This window comes from Accipiter gentilis, chromosome 33 (genome assembly GCF_929443795.1).
Source record: "Accipiter gentilis chromosome 33, bAccGen1.1, whole genome shotgun sequence".
Classification (NCBI taxonomy): Eukaryota; Metazoa; Chordata; class Aves; order Accipitriformes; family Accipitridae; genus Astur; species Astur gentilis.
In genome coordinates, this window is record NC_064912.1 from 531,017 (window position 1) to 555,489 (window position 24,473).

A 24,473-nucleotide genomic window follows, 5' to 3' on the forward strand; every position below is an offset into this window, starting at 1 on the left:
TGGGGGGGGGGTCACCCAAAATCTTTGGTCTTGATGGGTGGGTGGGCACCCAAAATCTAGGGTCCCTGGGCTGGGGGCGGGGGCACCCAAAATCCTTGGTGTTTATGGGTGGGGGGGCACCCACGTGACTGGATCCCTACTGGGGGGGGCACACAAAACCTAGGGTCCCTGGGCCTGGGGGAGGGGCACCCAGATGCCTGGGTCCCCTTTTGTGGGGGGCACCCAAAATCTGGGGTTTCTGGGGGGAGGGTCCTGACCCCTGACCCCCCCGCCATGCCCCCCCAGGTGCAGGGCCTGGGTCCCCGGCTGCGGCTCACCCTGCGGGTGCTGCTCCCTGGGGGGGGGCCCCCGGCCCCCGACCTCCTGCTGCTGCTGCGCTGCCACCCCCCCCCCCGGCGGCTCCAGCCCCCCTGCATCAAGGTACGTCCCCCCCCCAGCACCCCAAAGCCCCCTGGAGCTCCCTGATCCCCCCCAAGACACCCTGACTCCCCCCAGGTGCACCCCAAAATCAAATGCCCCCTCCCAGCAACCCAACGCCCCTCCCCAGGGCACCCCGACCCCCCCGGGGTCACCCTAAAACCCCATGGGGCACCCTGACCCCCCCAGGACACCCCAAAACCCCATGGCCCCCCCCAGCACCACAGTACACCCCCCCAGGGCATCCCAAAACCCCCTGGAGCACCCTGACCTCCTCCCAGGACACCCTGACTCCTGCCAGGGCACCCCAAAACCCCAGGGCCCCCCCCCAGCACCTCAACACACACCCCTAGGGCACCCTAACCCCCTCTGGGGCACCCTGACCCCCCCCAGGGGCCCCCCCAAAAACCTCTCCCCCCCACCCAGGTGCCGCTGCTGGTGCCGGGGCTGAGCTACGTGGTGGGGACCTGGCTGGAGCTGGGGGCGGCCCCCCCGGGGCACCTGCAGGTGAGGATGGGGGGCCGCCCCCCAGGTGGGTGCTGCCCCCCGAGTGGGTGCTGCCCCACAGAAGGGGGGGTGCTGCCCCCCCAAGTGGGTCCGTGTCCCCCCCAGGTGCTGGTGCTGCGCCAGGGCTGGGAGTCGCCGCTGCTGACGGCGCAGGTCGGCCTCCCCCCGCCCGGGGTGCTGGCACCCGCCTGAGCCGCCGCCGGCACCCGCGGCGGCACCCGCGGCATCACCCGCAGCATCACCCACGGCGTCACCCGCGTCACCGGCAGCCGTCGCCTCCGCGTGTCGCCGGCACCCCGTCGCCGGTGTCCCTGTCACCCGCACCCATAGCAGCGGCACCTGTTGCTGCCGCCGCGGCACCCCGGCACCATGTCACCCTGTCACCGAGACACCCGTCACCTGTGTCACGGTCACCCGCGTCACCAGCACCCGTCACTGTCACCCTCACCTTGTCACCAGCACCCACATCACCGTCACCAGCGTCAGTCACCCGTGTCACCCTCACCCTTGTCACCCTCACCCATGTCACCACATCGCTGTCACCCGTGTCAGCGTCACCAGTGTCAGTCACCTGTGTGACCGTCACCTCCGTCACCAGCACCCGTCACTGTCACCCGTGTCACCCTCACCCTGTCGCTGTCACCCGTGTCACCCTCACCAGCATCAGTCACCTGTGTGACCGTCACCCCCGTCACCAGCACCCATCATCGTCACCTGTGTCACCCTCACCCTGTCACCCCATCGCTGTCACCCGTGTCACCCCCCACCCTGTCACCAGCACCCATCACTGTCACCCACAGTCACCCTCACGGCGTCACCGAGACATTTGTCACCTGTGTCACTGTCACCGTGTCCCCCCCCCTCACTGCCACCCGTGTCACCAGCACCCGTCACCCCACCGGTGTCACTCTGTCACCGTCCCCACGGTGTCACCCTTGTGTCGTCGTCCCCCAATAAAGCTCCTGGTGCTGCTGATGGGACCCGGCCGGGACGTGGGGGGGGGACAGGGTGACACTGGGTGACATGGGGAGTGACACGGGGGGGTGACAAGGCACGGGGGGGTGGGGGAGGGGCAGAGGGGTGGGGGTGCAGGCATCCAGGTGAGCCCATCCCAGTGTTCCCAGTGCCTGCTGGGAAGCCAGCCCCAGTGTTCCCAGTGTGTGCTGGGAAGCCAGCCCCAGTGCTCCCAGTGCCGGCTGGGAAACCAGCCCCAGTGTTCCCAGTGCCAGCTGGGAAGCCAGCCCCAGTGCCCCCAGTGCTGGCTGGGAAACCATCCCAGTGCTCCCAGTACCAGCCCAGCAGGTCACTGGTGCCATTTGTCTTTATTGAGCCACGACGGGGACGATTCGCCGACACACAAACCCAGCAAGGGCCGGACTGGGACAAACTGGGAGGCCTCTGGGCCAGACTGGGAGGTTTCCCCCCACCACCACTAATCCCCCCTTTTCCCTGGGGGGTCCCAGTGCCCCCCCCGCTCCCCAAACTGGGGTCATAGCGGCAGCTCAGGGGTGTCTGGGGGGGGGCACCCAGACGGGGGGAGGCACCCAGGTTTTGGGTGGGGGGCACCCAGGCGTCCGGGCAGCGGTGGGAGGGGGGAGGGGGGTCTGGCCCCCCCACCCCTTCAGAAGCTCACCAGTGTGTACACCATACTGGGGAGAAGGGTACCGTGGTGTTCCCAGTGCCTCCCAATATCACCCAGTGCCCCCCCAGTCTCATCCTAATACCTCCCAGTCCCATCCCAGTGCCCCCAGTCTCCTCCTGGTGCATCCCAGTCCCATCCCAGTGCCTCCCAGTGACCCCAGTCTCATCCCAGTGCCTCCCATTCCCCTCCAGTCCTCCCCAGTGCCCCCCTCAGTCCCCACCCAGTCCCATCCTAATGCCTCCCAGTCCCACTCCAGTGCCTCCCCGTCCCCTCCAATCCCATCCCAGTGCCTCCAACTGCCTTCTCAGTGCCTCTCAGTCCTCCCACTCTCCTCCCAGTGCCCCCAGTGCCTCCCAGTCCCATCCTAGTACCCCCCAACCCCATCCCAGTGCCTCCCAGTCCCCCCACTCCCCTCCCAGTCCCCCCCAATCCCCTCGTAGTGCCTCGCAGTCCCCCCCAGTCCCCCCCGATCCCCTCCCAGTCTCACCCTAGTGCCCCCAGTCCCATCCCAGTGCCTCCCAGTCCCACCAGTCCCCTCCCAGTCCCCTCCCAGTGCCCCCAGTCCCATCCCAGTGCCTCCCAGTCCCACCAGTCCCCTCCCAGTCCCCTCCCAGTGCCCCCAGTCCCATCCCAGTGCCTTCCAGTCCCCTCCCAGTGCACCCCAATCCCCTCCCAGTGCCTCCCAGTCCCCTCCTAGTCCCATCCCAGTGCCCCCGTCCTCTCCCAGTGCCCTCCAGTTCCATCCCAGTGCCTCCCAGTCCCCCCCCAGTGTCGCCAGTCCCCCCCAGTGCCCCCAGTCTCATCCCAGGGCCCTCCAATCCCCTCGCAGTCCTGTCCCAGTGCCCTCCAGTCCCCTCCCAGTGCCTCCCAGTTCCCCCCCCCCCCGTGCCCTCCAGTCCCCTCCCAGTGCCTCCCAGTTCCCCCCAGTCCCTCCCAGTGCCCCACCTGTACAGGTAGTAGAAGAAGGAGAGGAGGTAGAAGGCCAGCTTGCACCAGGCCTCCTTCTGGCAGTAGCCCAGGATGTCGGCGTCCATGATGGAGACGGCATCGAAGAGACCCTCGGAGCCGTCCGCCGGGCGGTGGAAGTACCTGGGGGGACACGGGGACGTGGCGGGGGGACACTGGGGACATGGGGGGGGACACGGGGACGTGGGGGGGCAGGGGGACATGGAGACATAGGGGTGCGTGGGGACGGACATGGGGACAGACATGGGGATATGGGGGGGGCGGGGGGGGGACATGGGGTTGGGGACACGGTGGGCGACGTGGGGGGACACGGGGAGGGGGACATGGGGGTAGGAGGGGGACAAGAGGACATGGGGGGGCAGCGCGAGGACATGGGGGGGCACAAGGTGACACGGGGGGGGGACACACGAGGGGGACAGGGGCTCCCCACCCACGGGGACAGTGGCCGCCCCACTGAGCTGCGGCGGGTGACAGCCCCCAGCACGGGGACACCCCGAAGGGCCGGGCCCCCCCATCACCCCCAGTGTGTGTCCCCCCGTGGCCCCTGTCCCCCCCCCGTGTCACCTCCAGAGGTGGTAGAGCAGCAGGGGCCGGTCCCCCTGTCCCCCCCCGTGTCCCCCAATGTCCCCCCGTGTCACCTCCAGAGGTGGTAGAGCAGCAGGGGCCGGTCCCCCTGTCCCCCCCCCCGTGTCCCCAATGTCCCCCCCCCATGTCCCCAATGCCCCCAGTGTCCCCCCGTGTCACCTCCAGAGGTGGTAGAGCAGCAGGGGCAGGTTGAGCCCCAGCGTCACCCACTCGGCGGCGCAGAGGAACATCAGGCAGAAGAGCCCGTGGATGCAGTACTCGGGCACCACCAGCTGGGGGCGCCCTGCCGTCAGGACACGCCCCCTTCCTGGCCACACCCCGTTAGGCCCCTCCCCTAAGGACCGCCCCACCCCACCCCGCGCTTTTAGCGCCCCCTGGCGGCGCGGGAGGGAAAGGACGAAGGGCTGGGGGGGGGTAAAGGGGGAGGGGGGGTCCCAGGTGGTTTTAGGGGTCCCGGGGGGGTACAGGGATAATTGGGGGGGTCCCCAGGGGGTATTTGGGGTCCGGGGGGGGTATTAGGGGAACTGGGAGGGTCCCTGGGGGGTTTTATGGGTCCTGGGGGGGTATTGGGGTAACTGGGGGGGTCCCCAGGGGGTATTTGGGGTCCCGGGGGGGTATTGGGGTAATTCAGGGGGTCTGCAGGGGGTACTGGGGGAACTGGGGGGTCCCCAGTGGCTTTTAGGGGTCCCCGGCGGGTATTTGGGGTCCCCCAGGAGCACCCAGAGGGTGTCAGCCCCCCCCGAGGAGTATTGGGGTCCCCCCGGGGGATGGAGGAGGAGGTTGGGGGGGTACCCAGGGGGTGATCAGGGTCCGGGGGGGGCGTTTGGGGTACCCCGGGGTTATTGAGGGGGGGCACCCAGGGGGAATTGGGGGGGTCCCCGAGTCGGTTTGGGGGGGGGGACCCACCTTGCGCAGGAGGCAGCAGATCCGCTCGATGTTTTTCAACCGTTCGCGCTGGGGCGGGGGGGGGGAGAAAAATTAGGGGGGGGTCGGGGTGGGGGGCACCCAACGCCTGGGTCCCTCCCTGGGGGAGGTCCCAGACTCTTGGGTGCCCCACAGACATGGGGGGGGAGCAGATATTCAGGTGCCCCCCCCCGGACACATGGGGGGGGGATGGGAGTAGGAATGGGGTCGGGGGGAGGGGCAGGACACCTGGCCCCCCCGCCCTGGTTTTGGGGGGGGGCTATAAATAGTCACCGACCTCGATTCTTCCCACCCGCCCCCCCCTCGATGTTTGGCGTCCCCCCCCCGGAGTGGGGGGGGGGGGATTGAGGTCAAGGGCATCCGGGTGGGTGGGGGGGTCCCATGGGTGGGGGGGTCCATAGGGGGGGTGGTGGGGGGGGTTGGGGGGGTCCCCAAATGCTGGAATCTAGGGAGGGGGGATGGGGGAGGATGGGGGTGTCCATGGGGTGTGGGGGGTCCCTGGGGGGGGTCCCATCTCACCGCCCGCGCGGGGTTGCCCTGGTCGATGGGGTTCTTGAAGTCGGTGCGGAGCTCGTCAAAGGCGATGATCTGGGGGGAGGCAAAAAAAAAAAAGGGGGGGGGGGGCGTGAGGGGTGTCCGGGCATCCGCCCCCCCCCCCCAAACAGTACCCTTAAAAAATAAAAGGGGGGGGAGGAGCCCGCCGCCCTGTTGCCATGGTGACGGCGGCTGCCTGGCAACGGCCCTGGAGGCCGGCGGGGGGGGGAGTGAAGCGCTGCCCCCCCCGCCAAAATTTTCTCCCCCCCCCCCGTTGCCTGGCAACCGCCAGCCCCCGCCCCGCCCCCGCCCCCTCCGGGTGCCGCCGTTGCCTGGCAACGCCGCTCGCGGTCCCTTTGCCCCCCCATCCCCGGTCCCCCCCCCCCCCCGAGATCCCTGACCCCCCCCAGATCCCCGACCCCCCCACAGGTTCCTTACCCCCCCATCCCTGAACCCCCCCCGTTTCCGTAACAGCCCCCCCGAGATCTCTGACCCCCCCCGGTCCCTGAGCTCCCCCCCCCCAATCCTAGACACCCCCCCCGAGATCTCTACCCCCATCCAAATCCCTGACCCCCCCCCCCCCATGTCCCTGACCCCCCCCCAGATCCTAGACCCCCCCCCCCCCCGTTCCTTACCCCCCCGAAGACCCCCGACCCCCCCCCACCTCCCTACCCCCCCCGTGTCCCTCCCTGACCCCCTCTCCCCCGGACCCCCCAGAAGGGGGGTGTCCCCCCCGTGCCCCCCCCCCCGGTGCCCCCCCCCTCACATGCCAGATGACGAAGAAGATGAGGGAGGCGCAGAGCACCAGGGTCAGCATGTAGCAGAAGGCGGCGAACGTGAACGCCATGGCGGGGGGGGGGCACGGGGAAAAGGGGGGGCACCGGGGGGGGCTCAGCCCCGGGGTCCCGCCATGGGAAGGGGAAAAGGGGGGGGGGAGGAAAAGGGCGGGGGGGGGGGGGGCGGCTACCGGCTGCCGGGGCCGCCGCCCGCCATGGCCCGAGCGGGCTCGGCTGGGCTCGGGGAGGGGCGGGGCCGGGAGGGGCGGGGAGCAGGTGCGGGGGCGGGGCCGAGGAGGGAGGGGCGGGGCCGAGGAGGGAGGGGCGGGGCCGAGGAGGGAGGGGACCGCGGGGCGAGAAGGCGCGGGGGGTGAAAGGAGCGTGCAAGGGGCGTGCAAGGGGCGTGCAAGGGGCGTGCCACAGGGGTGGAAGGGCTGTGCAAGGGGAGTCTAAGGGGGGGTGCAAGGAGTGTGCAAGGGGTGTTTAAGGGGTGTGCACCGGGGGTGGAGGGGGTGTGCAAGGGTTGTTTAAGGGGGGCAACGGGCGCGTAAAGGGGTGTGCAAAGGCGGGATGCAAGGGCGTGCAAGGAGTTTTAACGGGGTGTGCAACAGGGGGTGGAAAGTGTGTTTAGGGGATGTGCAACAGGCGTGCAAGGGGTGTTTAAGGGGGGGTGCAAGGTGGTTTTAAGGGGGGTGTAATGGGTGTGTAACACAGGTGCAAGGGGTGTGCAAAGCGTGTTTAAGGGGTGTGCAACAGGGGTGCAACGTGTCTTTGAGGGTTGTGCAATGGCCGTGCAAGGAGTGTGCAAGGAGGTTGCAAGGCGTGGGCTGTGGCCCCGCAACTACTGCACAACAGGCGTGCAAGGTGTGAGCACCCGGGTGCGCCAGGCGTGCACAAGGCTTGCATGCTTTGCAAGCACTGGGTGTGCGATGCACACGTCATACGTGAGCAAGGGGGGGAGCACGATTGGTGTGCAACGCATGTGCAAAAGGGGTGTGCAACGAGCCCGCCACGCATGTACAACATGCAAGCACCAGGAGCACACGGGGATGCGCGAGTGATGGGGTGTGTGATGCGTGTGCAAGATGGGTGTGGCACGCGTGTGCTGCTCAAGCACGGGTGTGTCAAGCAGATCCGATGCATGTGCGATGCACGTGGAACATCTGTCACGTGTGCAAGGCGTAGGACGCGTGTGTGAGGCATGTTAGGTGTATGACACGTGTGCGAGGTGCATGTGCGAGGCCTCGGAGATGCACGAGGAAGGCGTGTGGAAGGCGTGTGCTGTGTCTGAGGTGCGTGCAAGGCCTGAGATGCACGTGCGAGGCGTGTGAGGCCTCTGAGATGTGAGAAGCACGTGCAACACGTGTGCAAGGTGTGACGTGTGTGAGATGTGAGATGTGTGTGCAAGGCCTGAGTGGTGTGTGTGATGTGTGCGAGGCGTGTGGCGGTGCCCGAGATGCACGTGCAAAGCGTGTCTGAGGTGCGTGTGAGGTCCGTGGCGTGTGACGTGCACGACACGTGTGACACCTGTGCCAGGTGACGTGTGTCGGAGGCCTGTGAGGTGTCCGAGTGGGAGGTGTGTGCAAGGCCTAAGGCACGTGCAAGATGTGTGTAATGCGTGTGCAGGGCCTGAGATGCATGTGACGCGTGCAAGGCCTGAAAGGCATGTGCGAGGCACGTGGAGATGCCCGAGGTGCGCGTGGAAGGCTTCGGAGAGGCGTGAGCAAGGCATGCAAAGCGAGTGCAAGGTGTGACCCATGTGCGAGGCACGTGCAAGGCATGTGAGGTGTCCGCAAGGCCTGAGAGGGGTGTGTGCAAGGTGCGAGAGGCGTGTGCAAGGCCTGAAGTGTGAGGTGTGTGCGAGGCGTGTGTGACATATGTATGAAGCCTGAGGCATGTGTGAGACGTGACGTGTGTGACGTGAGCCACGTGCCGGCTGACGCAAGGTGTGACGCATGTGCGAGGCGTGTGCGATACCCGTGTGAGGCCTGAGGCGTGTGCGAGGTATGTGCAACACGTGTGCAAGGTGTGTGCCGGTGCTCGAGATACACATGCGAAGTGTGTCTGAGGCGTGCACGAGGCATGTGACACGTGCTCGACATGTGTGGCACGTGTGCGAGCCACGTCCCAGGTGATGCGGGTGAGGTGCAAGGCGTGCGCGAGGCCTGAGGCGTGTGCAAGGCGTGCGCCAGTGCCCGAGATGCACATGCAAAGTGTGTCTGAGGCGTGTGATGCGCGACACGTGTGCAAGCTGTGTGCCGGTTAATGTGTGTGAGGTGACACGTGTGCAAGGTGCGTGTGATGTGTGTGCGAGGCCCAAGAGGCGTGCGCGAGGCCTGAGGCGTGTACGATGCACGTACGAGGCGTGTGCCGGTGCCCGAGATGCATGCGTGAAGTGTGCGCGATGCGTGACGTGTGAGCCGTGTGCCAGTCGACACGCGTGCGAGGTGTGATGTGCGTGAGGCACGCGTGTGCGAGGCGCGAGGCGGTGCCCGAGAAGCGCGCGCAAAGCGCGTCCGAGGCACGTGCGACGCACGTGACGCGTGTGCGAGGCACGTGCCCTCCGTGTGCGCGCACACCCCTCCCCCCCGTCACACGCGTGTCCGGGCACCCGCGGTGGGGGAGGGGCGCTCCCAGCAGGCGGCCTCACGCTCTCACGCTCGTTTATTGACACCCACGGGCCACCCCTCCCCCCACGCACCCAAGGGTGGGGGTGGGGGAGGGGCACTGGGTGCCGGGGGGGGGTGTTGGGCCCAAGCTGGGGGTGGGCAGGGTGCTGGGTGGGTGTCCCGTTCCCCCCCCCCCCACACACACTTTGGCACGAGGATGGGTGGGGGTGCGAGGCGGGGGAGGGGTGGGTGGGTCAGGGTGCTGAGCCCCTCCCCCCCCAGGTTTGGCACGGGGACGGGTGCCAGGCCCTCGCAAGGGGGGGGGGGGTGTGCACACGGGGTTGCCAGCACCCATGGGTGCTGCGGGGGTGGGCGGTGGTGATGCTTGGGGGGGGGGGGTCCCAGCACCCAGGGATGCTCATGGAGCTGGTAGCAGAGGCACTGGGGGGGGGGGGGGGCCTGGCACCCATGGGTGCTTGCAGGGTGGGTGGCGGTGGTGCTTGGGGGGGGTCCCAGCACCCATGGGTGCTCTTGGGATGGATGACACTGCACTGGGGGGGGTCCTGACACCCAGGGGTGGGTGCCAGGAGCACATGGGTGCTCTTGGGCGGGGGGGTGTGAAAGTGTCACTGGAGCGTTCCCAGCACCCACGGGTGCGCTGGGAGTGGACGGCGCTGGCACGAGGAGGGTCCCCGACACCCATGGGTGGGGGGCGGTGGCATTTAGGGGTGGGCCATGGCACCCGTGGGTGCCCAGGGGCCAGTGGCAGTGGCACTGGGGGGGGGTGTGGTGTGTGTCCTGGCACCCATGGGTGCTCGCAGGGTGGGTGGCGGTGGCACTTGGGGGGGTCCTGGCACCCACGGGTGAGTGGCAGTGGCACTTGGGGGGGGTCTTGGCACCCACGGGTGCTTGCAGGGTGGGTGGTGGCAGCGTGGGGGGGGCGGGCGGCTGGCACTGCAGGGTGCTCACACAGGGTTGGGGGGGGGTCCCAGCACCCATGGGTGCACTTGGAGTGAATGGCACTGGGGACGGCCCCCGACACCCATGGGTGCCCACGGCCGGGCAATGCTGCAGAAGGAGTGGGCGTCCCAGCAGGGTGACCCCCCCCATAGGTGGGTGGGGGGCACCCATGGGTAAGGAGGGAGCACCCATGGGTGGGGGGGGGGGGGTGCTCAGGGGGCTTTGGTGCCGAAGAGGCCGACGGGGAAGTGCTTGACGTGGGACGGCCACTGCGCCGCCAGCTGGAAGAACTTGATGTCGTCCCACTGGGTGCCGTCCACCGTCACTGTGGGAGACAGCACCCATGGGACCCCACGCCCCCCCCCCCCCGGTACCCAGCAGACACCCCCCCCTCCCCCCGGGCACCCATGGAGTTAGTGTGGAGAGCAAGAGGACACCCCCCCCCCCCAACACCCATGGGTGCCCACCCTGGGAAAAACAACCCCCCCAGGCACCCCCACCCTTGGGTCCTCCCCCCACCCTTGGGTCCTCCCCCCCACCCTTGGGTCTCCCTCCACCCTTGGGTGCTTCCCCCCCCCCCCCGCCTTGGGTCTCCCCCCCCCACCCTTGGGTGCTCCCCCCCAACCTTGGGTCCTCCCCCCCTCCTTGGGTGCTTCCCCCCCCCCCTTGGGTCTCCCCCCCCCCCCCCCCCTTGGGTGCTCCCCTCCCCCTTGGCTCTCCCCCCCACCCTTGGGTGCTTCCCCCCCTGCCTTGGGTCTACCCCCCCCTTGGGTCTCCCCCCCCCCCTTGGGTCTCCCCACCCTTGGGTGCTCGCCCCCCACCCCTGGGTGCCCCCCACCCTCGGGTACTCCCCCCCCCATGGGTGCCCCCACCCACCGGTGAGCAGGGCGGGGGGCTGCCGGGGGGAGCAGATGAGGCGGGTGATGCCCTCCACCACCAGGCTCTTGGAGTCGGGCTCCCGCGGGCGCTTGCTCAGGAACAGGGTGGGCACTGCCGGCACCCGGGGGTGGGGGGTGGGGGGGGGCCACCCACGGCGCTGGGCGACAGCCCCTCCCCAAGGGACAGAAGTGGTACGGGGCGTCCCCCCACCCCGTTGATGCCCACCCTGTGACGCCCACACCAGTGCCACCCATGGGTGCCCAATCCCTTCAACACCCGCCCCTGGGGGGGGTGTGTGTCCCCAACACCCACCTTTGGGTGCCCACCCCCCCATTCAAACACCCACCCCTGGGTGCCCACCCAACACCCACCCCTGGGTGTCCCCCCCCAACACCCACCCTTAGGTGCCTAATACCCCCCAGAACCCACCCTTGGGTGCCCCCCCCACCCAAGGGTGCCCCCCCTCACCCTTCTTGTTCTTCTCGCGGGTGACGAGGGTCATGGCCAGGGTGCTCCCGGGGGGGTCCCCAGCCCCCGGCAGGCGGGAGACGTGGAGGGAGCGGAAGGTCCCGCGGAGGCTCGTCTTGGCCCCCCCCTCACGCCGCTCCCCCTCGCGCCGACGCTCGGCACCCATGGGTGCCCCCCAGTAATCCACCTGCAGCCCCAGCGCGTCCCCCGAGGAGCTGCGGGGGGGGACCTCGGCTGGTGGGGGAACGGGGGACACCCAGGCATCTGGGTGCCCCCCACCCCCCAAGCTCCAATTGTATGGGTGCCCCCCACCCAGGAAAATAGGCATCTGGGTGCCCCCCTCCCCCAGGACCCAGGCTTGAGGGTGCCCCCCCACCCCAAACCCCATGCATATGGGTGCCCCCCCAAACTAGGCACGTGGGTGCCCCCCCCCCCCCAAGACCAAGGTATATGGGTGCCAGACGTGGGTGTCCCTCCCCCCAAGACCCAATCCTATGGGTGGCCCCCCCCCCCCCCAGGCAACCGGGTGCTTCCCCCCCCCCCCCACCCAAGGGTCCCAGGGGTGCTCACCCCGGGGTGCTGGCGGCGGCCATGGAGGGTGACGCCGGGGGGGTGGCTGCGGCCTCGCGGGGCACCCCGGCCCCCCCCGGGGGGGAGGTGGAGGGCACCGCCAGGCTCAGGGTGGGCACCTCGTCCCCGTCACCTGCGGGGGCACCCGCTCGGGGAGGGGGGGGGCCACGACCCCGGGCTGCCCCCCCGTGGGTGGGTGGGGGGGCACACAGGAGCCCAGTGGGGACATTGGGGAGGGGGTGGGTGGGCGACAGCACCCCAGGGTGCCCCGGGGGGGCACCCACCTACCGGGAGCCGCGGGGGGGTCCTCCACCAGCCCCACCTTCACCACCTGCGGGGAAGGGTGCAGCTGCAGGGGACACCCTGGGGACACCCCCCCCCGGTGCCGCCCCAGTGCCACCCAGTCCCCCCACCCAAGTGCCACCCTTCCCCAGGGACGGCGTCCCCATGGCCAATGTCACCCGGAGTCACCCCAACCCGGGGACAAGGAGTCGTGTCCCCCCCACCCAGCGCCACCCGTGCGCCAGGGGCGGTGTCCCCATCGCTGGTGTCACCCCGACCTGGTCCCTCTCCCCAGCGTCACCCAGCGCCCCCCCAGGGACGGCGTCCCCAGCCCCGCTGTCACCGCGCCAGGCTCACCCCCACGAAGGGCACGAACTTCTGGCACGAGTCCTCGTCCGGGCTGGGGACAGAGAGGGGACATCGGGGTGGCCCGTCCCCACGTGCCACCGCCCCGTGCCAGCGTCCCCCCGTCCCTCCGCCAGCGTCCCCACGCCGGCACCCGTGCCTCGCGCTCGTGTCCCCGTGCCACCATCCCCGTGTCCTCTGTCACCGTCCCCACGCCGCTGTCCCCGTGTCCCACGTCCCCGTGTCCCACGCCACTGTCCCCCGTCCCCCATCCCACTGTCCTCATGTCCCACGTCACTGTCACCCCAACAGTCCCCATGTCCCGTGTCCCACGTCCCCATGTCCCACGTCCCCATCCCTCCAACACTGTCCCCATGTCTCATGTCACCCTGTCCCACGTCACCCTGTCCCACATCCCCGTCCCACGTCCGTGTCCCACGCCCCCATGTCTCACATCGCTGTGTCCCATGTCACCCTGACCCACGTCCCCATGCCCCATGTCCCACGTCCCCGTGTCCCACACCACCCTGTCCCATGTGCCCATGTCCCATATCCCATGTCCCATATCCCACGTCCCCATGTCCCACGTCCCACGTCCCCGTGTCCCACGTCCCCGTGTCCCACGCCACCCTGTCCCATGTGCCCATGTCCCATATCCCACGTCCCCATGTCCCATGTCCCACGTCCCCGTGTCCCACGCCACCCTGTCCCATGTGCCCGTGTCCCATATCCCACGTCCCCGTGTCCCACTCCACCCCCGCCGTGTCCCAGGTCCCCGTCCCCACTCACAACTTGTGCTTGCAGGTGAGCATGGCCTCGGCCACCGGCAGCGGGTGGGTGGCCCCAGCACCCGCCACGTACGACAGGATCCGTCCCACCACGTTGAAGGGCTCTGCGGGCACCCGGAGGGGGCAGCACCCATGGGTGCCCCCCCTCCAAACCCCCACGAGGCCACCCGCCCATGGGCGAGCCCCCCCTCCCCAGGACCCCCTCCCACAACAGGGTGTCCCCACCTCGAGTGGCGATGCCGAGGGGTTGGGTGCCACCACCCCGGGCTGGCACCCGTGGGTGCTGGGTGCCCACTTACCGGTGGGGGGGGGCTCACTGCGCCCAAAAAGCTCCCGCCAGGGGGGGTCAAGGAAGGCGGCTCCGTAGCGCCCGTCCACCGAGCCCAGGTACTGCGCCACCGGGTGGGTGCCTGCAGGTGACAGTGGGTGACGGGGGGCGGCAGGGACCCCCGGACACGGCACCCTCCTGTCCTGGGCGTCAGACCGACCCCCCCCCCCCCCCCCCCCCGTGGGTGTGCCGTGGGTGCTCCAGGTGCCCCGTGGGCATCTCATGGGTGCTGCGAGTGTCCCGTGGGTGTCCCATGGGTGCTCCGAGTGTCCCAGGGGCCCTGTGGGTGCCATGGGTGCCCGTCGGGCACCCATGGGTGCTGTGAACGCCCCACGGGTGCTATGGGTGCCGGCGGGGTGCTCGTGGGTGCCGTGAATGCCCCCGTGGGTGCTATGGGGTGCCCGTGGGGCACCCGTGGGTGCCGTGAATACCCCGCAGGTGCCATGGGTGCCCACGGGTGCCGTGAACGCCCTGTGGGTGCCATGGGAGCCTCTTGGGCAGCTGTGGGTGCCGTGAATACCCTGCGGGTGCCACGGGAGACCACCGGGCACCCGTGGGTGCCGTGGACGCCCCCGTGGGTGCTGTGGGCGCCCGTGGGTGCCGTACCGAGGGGCACGAGGAGGAAGCGGAGGTACCCCAGCCACTCGGGGCTCTTGGCACCCAGGTGCCGGACGAAGCAGCGCAGGAGGGTGCTGTGGTACCCAGCGCCACCCACCGCCACCACCTTCAGCGCCCGGGGGGGCAGCGCCGAGCAGTTGCAGCTGGGGACACACACACACACGTATGGGTGGAGGGGGACACAGACACCCCCTCGGGGCACCCGTGGAGGGGGATGCAGGGGATGTGGGTGCCCCCAGGGGGTGGGACCCTTGGGTGGGAGGAGCCCTTGAGGGGGGTGTGTAGGGGTGGGGGGACACCCCTGGGTGGGCTTGGGGCTGGGGGGGGAAGGTGACCCCTTTGGGGGTGGGTGGGGTGTATGGGTGGGGGGACACCCATGGGTGGGCTTGGGGCTGGGGGGGGAAGGTGACCCCTTTGGGGGGGGGGGGGTGTATGGGTGGGGGGACACCCATGGGTGGGGGGAACCCCTGGGTGGGGGGACACCCCTGGGTAGGTGGGTGGGTTTGGGGCTGGGGGGGGAAGACCCCTGGAGGGGGGATGTATGGGGGGGGATGTATGGGTGAGGGACCACCCCTGGGTGGGCATTAGGTGGGGTGGGGTGGGGTGGGGGGTGTCCCAGGGGAAGCATGGGAGGGGAGCACCCATAGGGGGAGCCTCAGGGGGGCCCATGGGTGGTGGGGGTGGGGTAGGAGAGGTGGCAGGGGCACCCCTGGGTGCTGGGGCCCCCCCAGGATGGGGGGGGGGGCAGAGATGACACGACACAGCTGTGGGTACTGTGAGCAGCTGTGGGGGGGACACACAGGAGAACGGGGTGGGGGACACACACACGTGTGGCCTCAAGGGGACCCGGGGGGGGGACACAAGCATACGCCGGCGTGGGTGGGGGGGTCACTCACAATCTCTGGATGCGGGTGAGGACGGCGGAGAGCACGGCCTGCAGCTCCCCCCCCGCGGTGCCCACCAGCGCCTGCCCCTGCGCCTGCAGCAGCTCCCCCACCCACTGCGGGGGGGCACCCGTCACCCACTGACCCCCCACCCCACTGTGTGAGGGGGGGCACCCATCACCCACTGACCCCCCCCTTCCCACCGTGGGGGGCACTCATCACCCTCTGACCCCCCCCCCTACTTTATGGGGGGGCACCCATCACCCACTGAGTCCCCGATCCCACTTTGGGGGGGGGGCACCCATCACCCGCTGACCCCCTTACCCCACCGTGGGGGGGCAGGCACCCATCAGCCCCCCCCCCCCCCCCCCCCCGAAGTTCTCCAAACCCACGGATCCCACCCCCCCGGGTGCCTACCCCTCCCACCCTCACAAGTTGTCCCCCGCCCATGGGTGCCCCCCCCGCCCATGGGTGTCCCCCCCGATGCTCTCCAAACCCCACAGGTACCCATCCCCAGGTTCCTACTCCGCAGCAGGTTGTTCCCCAGGGGTTCCCCCCACCCATAAGCTGCCCCCCCATGGGTGCCCCCCCACCCACGGGTGCTCCCCCCCGACCTGTCCCTGCCACTCGCTGGTGCTGACGAGGAGGACGCTCTCGGGCAGCCCCGTTTCGGGACCCAGGGCCTGACCCAGCTGCTCCCACACCGCTCGCCGCGGCACTGGGGGGGGCACCTGGGGGGGGAGAGCACCCATGGCGGGGGGGACACCCGTCACCACCGCTGCCCCCATGGGACTGAGATGGGGTGCTGTGGGTGGCCCCATGCCCCCCCCCCAACCCTTCTGGTGCCACCCAGGTTGCGCCCACCCTGGTGTCCCCATGCCACCCCCCCCGGTGTCCCCAGATGTGGCCTCCAGTGGGGTCCCACGCCAGTGCCCCCATGCCCCAGAGTGTCCCCACATCCCCCAGTGTCCCCATGTCCCCTGACACCCCCCAGTGTCCCCACGTCCCCCCACACCCCCCAGTGTCCCCCCACCCCCCGGTACCCCCGTACCCCCCAGTGTCCCCACGTCCCCCCATGCCTCCCAGTGTCCCCACGTCCCCCATTAGCTCCCAGTGTCCCCATGTCCCCCCACCCCCCGGTACCCCCCGTACCCCGCAGTGTCCCCACGACCCCCCATGCCTCCCAGTGTCCCCACGTCCCCCAGTGTCCCTATGTCCCCCATTAGCCCCCAGTGTCCCCATGTCCCCCAGTGTCCCCACGTCCCCCCACACCCCTCAGTGTCCCCCCACCCCCCGGTACCCCCGTACCCCCCAGTGTCCCCACGTCCCCCCATGCCTCCCAGTGTCCCCACGTCCCCCATTAGCCCCCAGTGTCCCCATGTCCCCCCACACCCCCCAGTGTCCCCACATTCCCCCATGCCTCCCAGTGTCCCCACGTCCCCCAGTGTCCCCACGTCCCCCACACCCCCCAGTGTCCCCCCACCCCCCGGTACCCCCGTACCCCCCAGTGTCCCCACATCCCCCCATGCCTCCCAGTGTCCCCATGTCCCCCATTAGCCCGCAGTGTCCCCACGTCCCCCAGTGTCCCCACGTCCCCCATTAGCCCCCAGTGTCCCCATGTCCCCCAGTGTCCCCACGTCCCCCATTAGCCCCCAGTGTCCCCCCCACCCCCCGGTACCCCCGTACCCCCCAGTGTCCCCACGTCCCCCCATGCCTCCCAGTGTCCCCACGTCCCCCATTAGCCCGCAGTGTCCCCACGTCCCCCAGTGTCCCCATGTCCCCCATTAGTCCCCAGTGTCCCCACGTCCCCCACACCCCCCAGTGTCCCCCCACCCCCCGGTACCCCCGTACCCCCCGGCAGGTGTCACCTGGGTGCCGTGGGGCAGGTCGGGGGAGCGCTCGCTGTCGGAGCTGTTGTTCCTCTCGCCCAGGGGCCGGGAGAGCTGCCGCTCCCGCAGGGGGGTCCCCCGACGGCCCCGACCAGGGGGGGCCCCCCCCTCCGCCCTGCGGCCACACCCGCTGCACCCCCGTATCCCCAGGGACCCCAATATCCCAGCCCCCCGAGACCCCAGGACCCCCCCAGGTTGACCAGCCCTTCCCCAAACCCTGACACCCCACCCCCCGCGCCCAAATCCCCCAGGGACCCCAATACGCCCCCAGGGACTCCAAAAATCCCCCTAGGGACCCCAAAACTGCCCAGAACCACCTGTCCCCCCCCCCAGGGACCCCAATATTCCCACCCAAGAACCCTGACACCCCCTCCAGGGACCCCCAAACCACCCAGGGACCCCAAAACTGCCCAGAACCCCCTGTTCCCCACTCAGGGACCCCAATATCCCCCCCAGGGACCCCAAAAATCCTCCTAGGGACCCCAAAACTGCCCAGAATCCCCTGTCCATCCCCACCTAGGGACCCCAAATCACCCCCCTGAACCCCAACACCCCCCAGGGACCCCTAATCTCCCCCTCCCCACGTTGGGGTGCTGTAGGACCCTGACCCCCACCCTGGGGTGCCCTCACCTGGGTGATGCCACCTCCCCCTTGCTGCCCTTCAGGGGGGTCTTCAGCTTTTCGGGGACCCCCCCGGACTCAGGCAGGGGCTCGGGGTCCCCCCGGGTATCCTGGGTATGGGACACAAGGGGGGGGCTGCAGGAACCCCAAAACTGGGGGGATACCCCACAAATGGGTGGCAGCAGGGTGGGGGACACCCCAAAACCAGGTGGCAGCAGAGTGGGGATACTGAACAATTGGGGGGCACCCCCTAACTGGGTGGCATTAAGGTGAGGGGCACCCCATAATTGGGTGCTGTTGGGATAGGGATACCCCGTAACTGGGGGGCACTGGGGGGGAATACCCCAAAACAGGGTGGGCTGGGGTGGGGGGACACCCCACAACTGGGGGGCACTGGGATGGGGATGCCCCAAGACTGGGTGGCGTTGGGGTGGAGGGGGGAAATACCCCATAACTGGGTGGTACTGGGGGGGGGATACCCCACAACGGGGTAGAATGGGGTGGGGGACACCCCATAACTGGGTGGCATTAGGGGGACGGACGGACACACCCCACAACCAGGTGCTGTTGGGATGGGGACACCCTGTAACTGGGTGACACATGCCCTTGGGGGGGGTGGGGGCTTGGGGGGGGTCTCTGGGAGAGCCTCACCAGCCCCTCGGGGTCCTGCCCCCCATCTTCGGGGGGTCTGCGCCCGCCCTTGGCCCCGGCCTCTGCCTAGAGGAAGAAGGGGTGTGCTTGACCCCACAGCTCCCCCCTCAAATGCCTGCCCCCCCCCCAACTCCCCCTTAATCCTCCCAGGACCCCCTAAAACCTCCCCCTAGGGCTCTCCCCTAACTTTCCCAGAGCTCCCTCTTAAATCCCCAAAGCTCCGCTAACCCAGGGCCCCCCCCAGACCCCAAAGGCCCCCCCAACCCTTCCAGGACCAGCTCCTCCCCAAAGCTCCCAAACCCAGGAGCCACCTCACCCCCCCACCCCACCCCGAGCTCCCCCAGCCCCCTAAAAACCCCCAATAACTCCCCCTGCCCCCCCCCCCCCCCCATAACCCACCCAGACACCCCCACAACCCCCCCAGTGCCCCCATAACCCCTCTGGACACCCCCAACACCCCCCCAGTGCCCCCCATAAGGCCCCAACCTCCCCAGAACCCCCCCAGAGACCCCCATAAACCGCCCAGATACACCCATAACCGCCCCAGTGCCTCCCATAACCCCCCCAGTGCCCCCCATACCCCCCCCAACAGCCTCCCACCCCTCCTATAACCCCCCCAGTGCCCCCCACAAGGGGCTGGAAGACCCGCCCTGTAGCCCTCCCGCTGCTCCCAGTAACCCCAGTGCCCCCCTGCCTCCACTGACCGGGGGGGGCCCCTCGCGCCCCGGGCTGCCCATCTCCGTCTGGGAGCTCGACTGCGAGAGACCCTCGAAGAAGGGGCTGTGGGGACAAGGGACACCGATGGCACCGGGGGGGGGGATGACACAGGCGGCACCAGGACACGGGGACACAGGGAACACCGATGGCACTAGGACACGGACATGGGGACACAGGGAGACACTGGTGGCACTAGGATATGGGGACACAGGAGGGGCCTGGTAGCACTGGGACACAGGGATATAGGAACCAGAGGGGGGCACTGGTGGCGCTGGGACATGGGGGCACAGGGGGACACTGGTGGCACTGGGATACGGGGATGCAGGGGGACACTAATGGTACTGGGACATGGGGACACTGGTCACACTGGGACCTGGGGACACTGGGGGACATGGGTGGCACTAGGACAGGGGGACACAGGGGAGACTGACGGCACTGAGACATGGGGGACACGGGGGCACTGGTGGAACTGGGACACGGGGACACAGAGGTCTGGTGGCAGGCACTAAGACACGGGGACACTGGGACAAGGGGATGCAGGGGGACACTAATGGCAGCGGGACACAGGGACACTGGTGGCACTGGGACCTGGGGACGCCGGTGGCACTGGGACATGGGGACACACGAGCCACAGGGATCTGGTGGCGCTGGGACGTGGGGACATGGGGGCCACCGATGACATCGGGACACGGGGACAGAGAGTCACCCGAGGGGGGTGGGAGGGAAGTGACACCAGCCCCGTCCCTCAGCCGGAGAAGGTCCCACCCCAGAGCCAGGGCAAAACGGGGGCCACCCCGGGGTGCCCACCCCAGGGTGGGGGGGTCCCTCGGGCGCCCCCCCCTCACCGCAGCTTGGGTTTGGGGGTGCTGAGGACGCTGTCGGTGTCGTCGAGGTCGGCGCCGCTGTCGCTGGGGTTGAAGATCTCGAGGGTGTCGTAGAGCTCGTCCAGGTCCTCGGCCACCTCCCGCATGCGGGCGTGGGACACGTGCTCCAGCCCGAAGCCCACCTGTGTCACCAGGGGGGGACGCACGGGGGGACACCGAGGGTCACCCCCGCACCGGTGCCTCCAGCCAGCCCTGCCATCGCCGTCACCTGGTACCACCGCCCGCCAACCCCACCGCCCGCGTCACCGTGTCACCTCCGCCAGCCCTGTGGCACCCCTGCCAGTATCACCGTCCCCACGTCACCTCCTGCCAGCCCTGTATCACGCAGTGCCACCCCTGCCAGTCCCACCATCCCCGTGTCACCACGTCACCTCCTGCCAGCCCTGTGGCACCCAGTGCCACCCCTGCCAGTATCACCATCCCTGTGTCACCATGTCACTCCCTGCCAGCCCTGCCATCACTGCCACCATGCCACCTCCTGCCACCCCCATGTCACCACGTCACCCCCACCAGCCGCACCACCCCTCTATCACCGTGTCACCCCATGACATCCCTGCCACTGTGTCACCCCCTGCCACCTCCTGCACCCCGTGCCACCCAGTGCCACCCTCCACCAGCCCAGTGTCCCTGCGTCACCCCCTGCCACCACCACCACCACCCTGTGCCACCCCCCCACCCTGTGTCACTACTCGTCACCTTGTGCCGCTCCCACGTCACCCTGCATCACCCTCTGCCACCCCGTGTCACCCCCCCACCTCTGTGCCACCCCGTGTTGCCCCATTGACATTGCCACCCTGTGTCACCCCCCGCAGCGCCCCTTTGTCACCCAGTGCCACCCCACGTCACCCTGTCCCCAGGGTGCCCCCCCGCAGCACCCACGGGTGCTCCTACCTCCTCCGACACCTTGAACCGCTTCAGCAGGGCCACGAACTTCTGCTTGATATTGGGCTGCTGCGGGGACACGGGGGGGTCAGGGGCACCCATGGGTGCCCCCCCCCCCCCAGCACCCAAGCACCTCTTGGGGGGCACCCACAGCCCCCTCCCCCCCCAACTCACCCGGGTGGAGGCCATCAGCTTCCTCCGCGTCTTCTTCACCTTGGGCAGCTCCTCTTCCTCGTAGAAGAGATCCTGGGGGATACGGGTGACAAGGTGGGGGGGTCAGCCATGGTAGCACCCAAGGGTGGGGAAGGGGGGGTCCCCAGCACCCACCTGGCCGTGCAGGGCATCGTCGCTGCCCTCCTGCTCGGAGGAGAAGCTCTCCTCCTCTTCCTCCGAGTAGTTGTCAATGTCGGGGGAGCGATCTGGGGGGCGGGGAGGGATGAGAGCACCCAAAGGTGGGGGTCCCTGGGGTGCCCCCCCACCAGTGCTTGGCTCGGCAGGGTGCTACCCAAGTGACCGTGGGTACCCCTACTCCCTGGTGGCTGCAGGTGACTGTCACCTCCCCTGCTGGCACCTGCGTCGCCCTGTCGGTGCATGTCCCCCCCCCTTCCTGGGTGCCACCCAGCACCCAAAGGTGCCACCTGAGCCTGTGGATGCTCCCCACACCCACAGATACTCCCTGCACCCACAGGTGCTCTCACGGACACCCCTAGGACTATATGAGAGCCAGGCTCCTCTAGCCCCCCCTCCCAGCACCCACGGGTGCTCCCCACACCTATGTGTCCTCTCATAGACGCTCCTCCGTCCCCGATACCTGCAGATCCCTGTTTTTTCCAGCCCTCCCCCAGCACCCAATATTGCTCCAGCAACCAGCGATGCCCCCCCCGCCCCGCCGCCCCCCCGAACCAGCACCCATGGGTGCCCGGGGCCTCACCCGAGAGCTTGCCCTTGGCCTCGTGGTCAATGGGCTGGCTAGAAAGCGAATTCACCCGGATCTCAGCCACCGGCACCGCCGCGTCCTTCACTGCCCGGTGCAGCACCAACGCCAGCCCCCCCTCGCTAGGGTGCTGCAGCACCTATGGGTGGGGGTGGTGAAAACAGAGCACTGAAATTTAGGCGCGGGGGGTGGAAATGACGATGAACACCACCACCACCACCCCACAGCAGGGACTGACCCACACCGCCCGATGAACGCTGTCCTGCCGACATCCTCGCCGTGTGTTAGAGCACCCTGACCCCCCCCCCCCCGACCCTAGCACCCACCTCCGCCATGTTGATGAGCCCCACAGCCAAGGTTTTATAACCCAAAAAAGTTCGGTTCTTGTAACGTTTCCGCCGCTGCAGCATCACCTGGAGACGGTTGGCATCCCGCTTCAAAAAGTGGGGGTACTGCGGTGGAGACGGGGGGATTATTTAGAGTGTTATATAGGGAGAGCACCCATAGGTGGGGGCGTGTGGGGGGTCAGGGTGCTTCACCTGCAGGGAGAAGGTGAGCTGGAGCTCTGTCTCCGGGGAGCCGCCGGGCGGCAGCGGGATCTCATTGGATCGCAGGATCCGCTTGGAGCCCTTGGGGGTGTGTGTGTGTGTAAATTCCTCCCCCCAGGGTGGGGCTCTTGGGACCCCCCCCCACCCCACAGGGACCTTCTGACCCCCAGGGTCCACCCCCCCCCCTCAAAGGGACACAGCACCCAAGACCTGGCACCCCTTGGGACCCCCCTGCACCACCCCAGGCCCCCCCGACCCCCAGGGTCCACCCCCCAAAAGGGTCCCAGCACCCAAGGCCCCTCTCCTCACCGCAGGACTCCCCCCCCCCCCCCCCCCCCCGACCCTCAGGGCACCCTCCCCTACCCCAAAAGGTAGCAGCACCCAAGACCTAACACCCCTTGGGACCCCCCCACGACCTCCCCAGGATCCACCCTCCACAAAAAGGATCCCAGCACCCAAGGCCTAGGACCCCCACCCTCACCCCAGGACCCCCTCCCTAGGGACCCAGCACCCAAGACCTGACACCAAATACCCCCCCCCCCAACGACCCAATCCCCAAAACCTGCCACCCCCCAGGACCCTTAGAGGACCCTCTCTGCCCCCATCAACCCCCACCCCTGACACCCAGCACCCTAGGGGACCCTCAGGGACCCCCCCCCCCAGGACCCCAATGGCCCCCCCATGCCCCCCCCACCTGCAGTTTGACGGCGATGACGACGGAGCCCAGGTCCTTGGCCACCTCCCGCACCAGCACCAGGCGCTGCAGCGTCAGGCTGAACAGTCTGGGGGGGGGGAACCCGGGGGGGTCACAATAATGTGTGTGTGGGAGGGAAGTCAATATTGGGGGGGGGGGGCGGACTAGGGGGGGAAGGGTAGTGTCGCTCTGGGGGGGTCACGGGGAGGATAAAGGGCGTCAGGTGGGGGAAGGTATCAGCCCCCCCAGGGGGGTTAATGGGGGTGTGGGGGGGTTACGAGCAGGGTGGTGCCCCCCCACCCCCCATCCCTCCAGAGTTCCCGCGGGGGGAACCGGGGGTGTCCCGGGGGTGTCTCTGGGGGGGGGAACAGGGTGTCCCGGGGGGGGACACTGGGGTGGGGGTGTCCGGGGATCCCTGGGGGGGGGAACCGGGGTGTCCCAGGTGTCCCTGCGGGGGACTGGGGAGGGACACCGGGTGTCCCGGGGGGGGACCGGGGGTGACCCAGGTGTCCCTGGGGGACACCGCGGGGGTGACCGGGGGTGTCCCTGGGGGGGACCGGAGGGGAACCGCGGGTGTCCCGGGGGAACCCGCCCCTCACCTGGGCACGCAGCTGGGCGAGCTCCGGTCCACCTCCCAGGTCGCGTACAGGTTCATCTGCACCGGCCGGCCGGGCCCGCCGGTACCGGTAGGAACCGGGGGGGTGGCGGCGGCGCTCGTGGTGAGGGGGGGAACGACCCCGGTGCCGGGGGTGGGAGGGGGGGGCCCGGCCGGGGCCGGGGGGAGCTGAGGGGAGGCCGCGGGCGGCGGGGCCGGGCCGGGGGGGCCGCGGGGGCCGCCGCGCTCCGCCATCGCCCGCCGCCGCCGCCGCCGCCGCTGCCGAGCGCGCCCGGCCACGCCCCCGCCTTCCTCATTGGCTCCCGCCCTGTTGCCTGCTTCCTCATTGGTTAGAGTTCGAAGGCCGGCGGGAAGGCTCCGCCCCGCGCGCGGGGTTAGGTCGAGGCCCCGCCCACCCGCGGCGTTCATTGGTCCGGTCTCTCCGTTTTCCCCCCCCCACGCCCCCACCCCCGCCCCACTGCGGAAAGGGGAGCTCCGCCCACCGCCCGCTCGCTGGTTTGGCCCCGCCCACCACCCGCTTTCCAGGCGCTAATTGGGTGGTGCTGGAGCTGGCCACACCCACCCCGCAGGGGGAGGCGGAGCGAGGAGCCTCACTGGGGGACGGGATGGAGTCGGCGGGGGGTGGGGGGGACATGGGGGGGACAAGGGGACAGGGGCTGGGGCTCATGGGGACACGGTGTGGGGACACAGCCTGGAGATATGGGGATGAGGACAGGGCCTGGGGACATGGGCTGGAGCTGGTGGGGACAGGGGGGACAGAGCCTAGGAATGGTGGGGACATAAGGACACAACCCGGGGACAGGGCCTGGGGACACCGAGGCCAGGCTGCTGCTGCAGGGGGACAGGGCTGGGGGACACCAGGGCCACCGTGCGAGCACCAGGCTGGAGCTTGGGCACACGGTGACAGCGAGCGAGCCACGCCGCCGGGACATGGGGACCCCTGGGAACACGGTGA

At 69.4% G+C, this 24,473-nt stretch overlaps 2 protein-coding genes across 4 annotated transcripts; both read right to left on the bottom strand.

The window, feature by feature from the left end:
• Positions 1-2,227: 2,227 nt before the first annotated feature.
• Positions 2,228-6,428, bottom strand: CNIH2 (cornichon family AMPA receptor auxiliary protein 2). Of its 2 annotated transcripts, XM_049790922.1 has the most exons (6): positions 6,342-6,428; positions 5,561-5,629; positions 5,024-5,071; positions 4,277-4,389; positions 3,512-3,655; positions 2,417-2,573 (listed from the first exon to the last, which is right to left on the bottom strand). In XM_049790922.1, exons 1-6 carry the CDS (start codon positions 6,420-6,422, stop codon positions 2,546-2,548), a joined length of 483 nt encoding a protein of 160 aa, XP_049646879.1. In that variant the 5' UTR covers positions 6,423-6,428; the 3' UTR covers positions 2,417-2,545. The 2 variants fall into 2 exon arrangements, with proteins under 2 accessions (XP_049646878.1, XP_049646879.1); XM_049790921.1 differs by lacking the exon at positions 4,277-4,389 and having other exon boundaries at positions 2,228-2,573.
• Positions 6,429-9,427: 2,999 nt separating this feature from the next.
• On the bottom strand, positions 9,428-23,664 carry PACS1 (phosphofurin acidic cluster sorting protein 1). 2 transcript variants are annotated; one of them, XM_049835641.1, is made up of 24 exons: positions 23,502-23,664; positions 22,903-22,990; positions 22,200-22,289; positions 21,987-22,112; positions 21,658-21,799; positions 21,054-21,145; positions 20,901-20,972; positions 20,736-20,792; positions 19,806-19,966; positions 18,948-19,023; positions 18,244-18,309; positions 17,602-17,702; positions 16,951-17,101; positions 15,697-15,813; positions 15,095-15,198; positions 14,187-14,341; positions 13,552-13,662; positions 13,254-13,356; positions 12,477-12,519; positions 12,126-12,168; positions 11,838-11,970; positions 11,268-11,482; positions 10,797-10,910; positions 9,428-10,245 (listed from the first exon to the last, which is right to left on the bottom strand). In XM_049835641.1, the coding sequence occupies exons 1-24, from the start codon at positions 23,555-23,557 to the stop codon at positions 10,133-10,135; spliced, it is 2,529 nt and encodes an 842-aa protein (XP_049691598.1). In that variant the 5' UTR covers positions 23,558-23,664; the 3' UTR covers positions 9,428-10,132. The 2 variants fall into 2 exon arrangements, with proteins under 2 accessions (XP_049691598.1, XP_049691599.1); XM_049835642.1 differs by having other exon boundaries at positions 16,951-17,086; positions 20,736-20,795.
• Between the last annotated feature and the right edge of the window lie 809 nt (positions 23,665-24,473).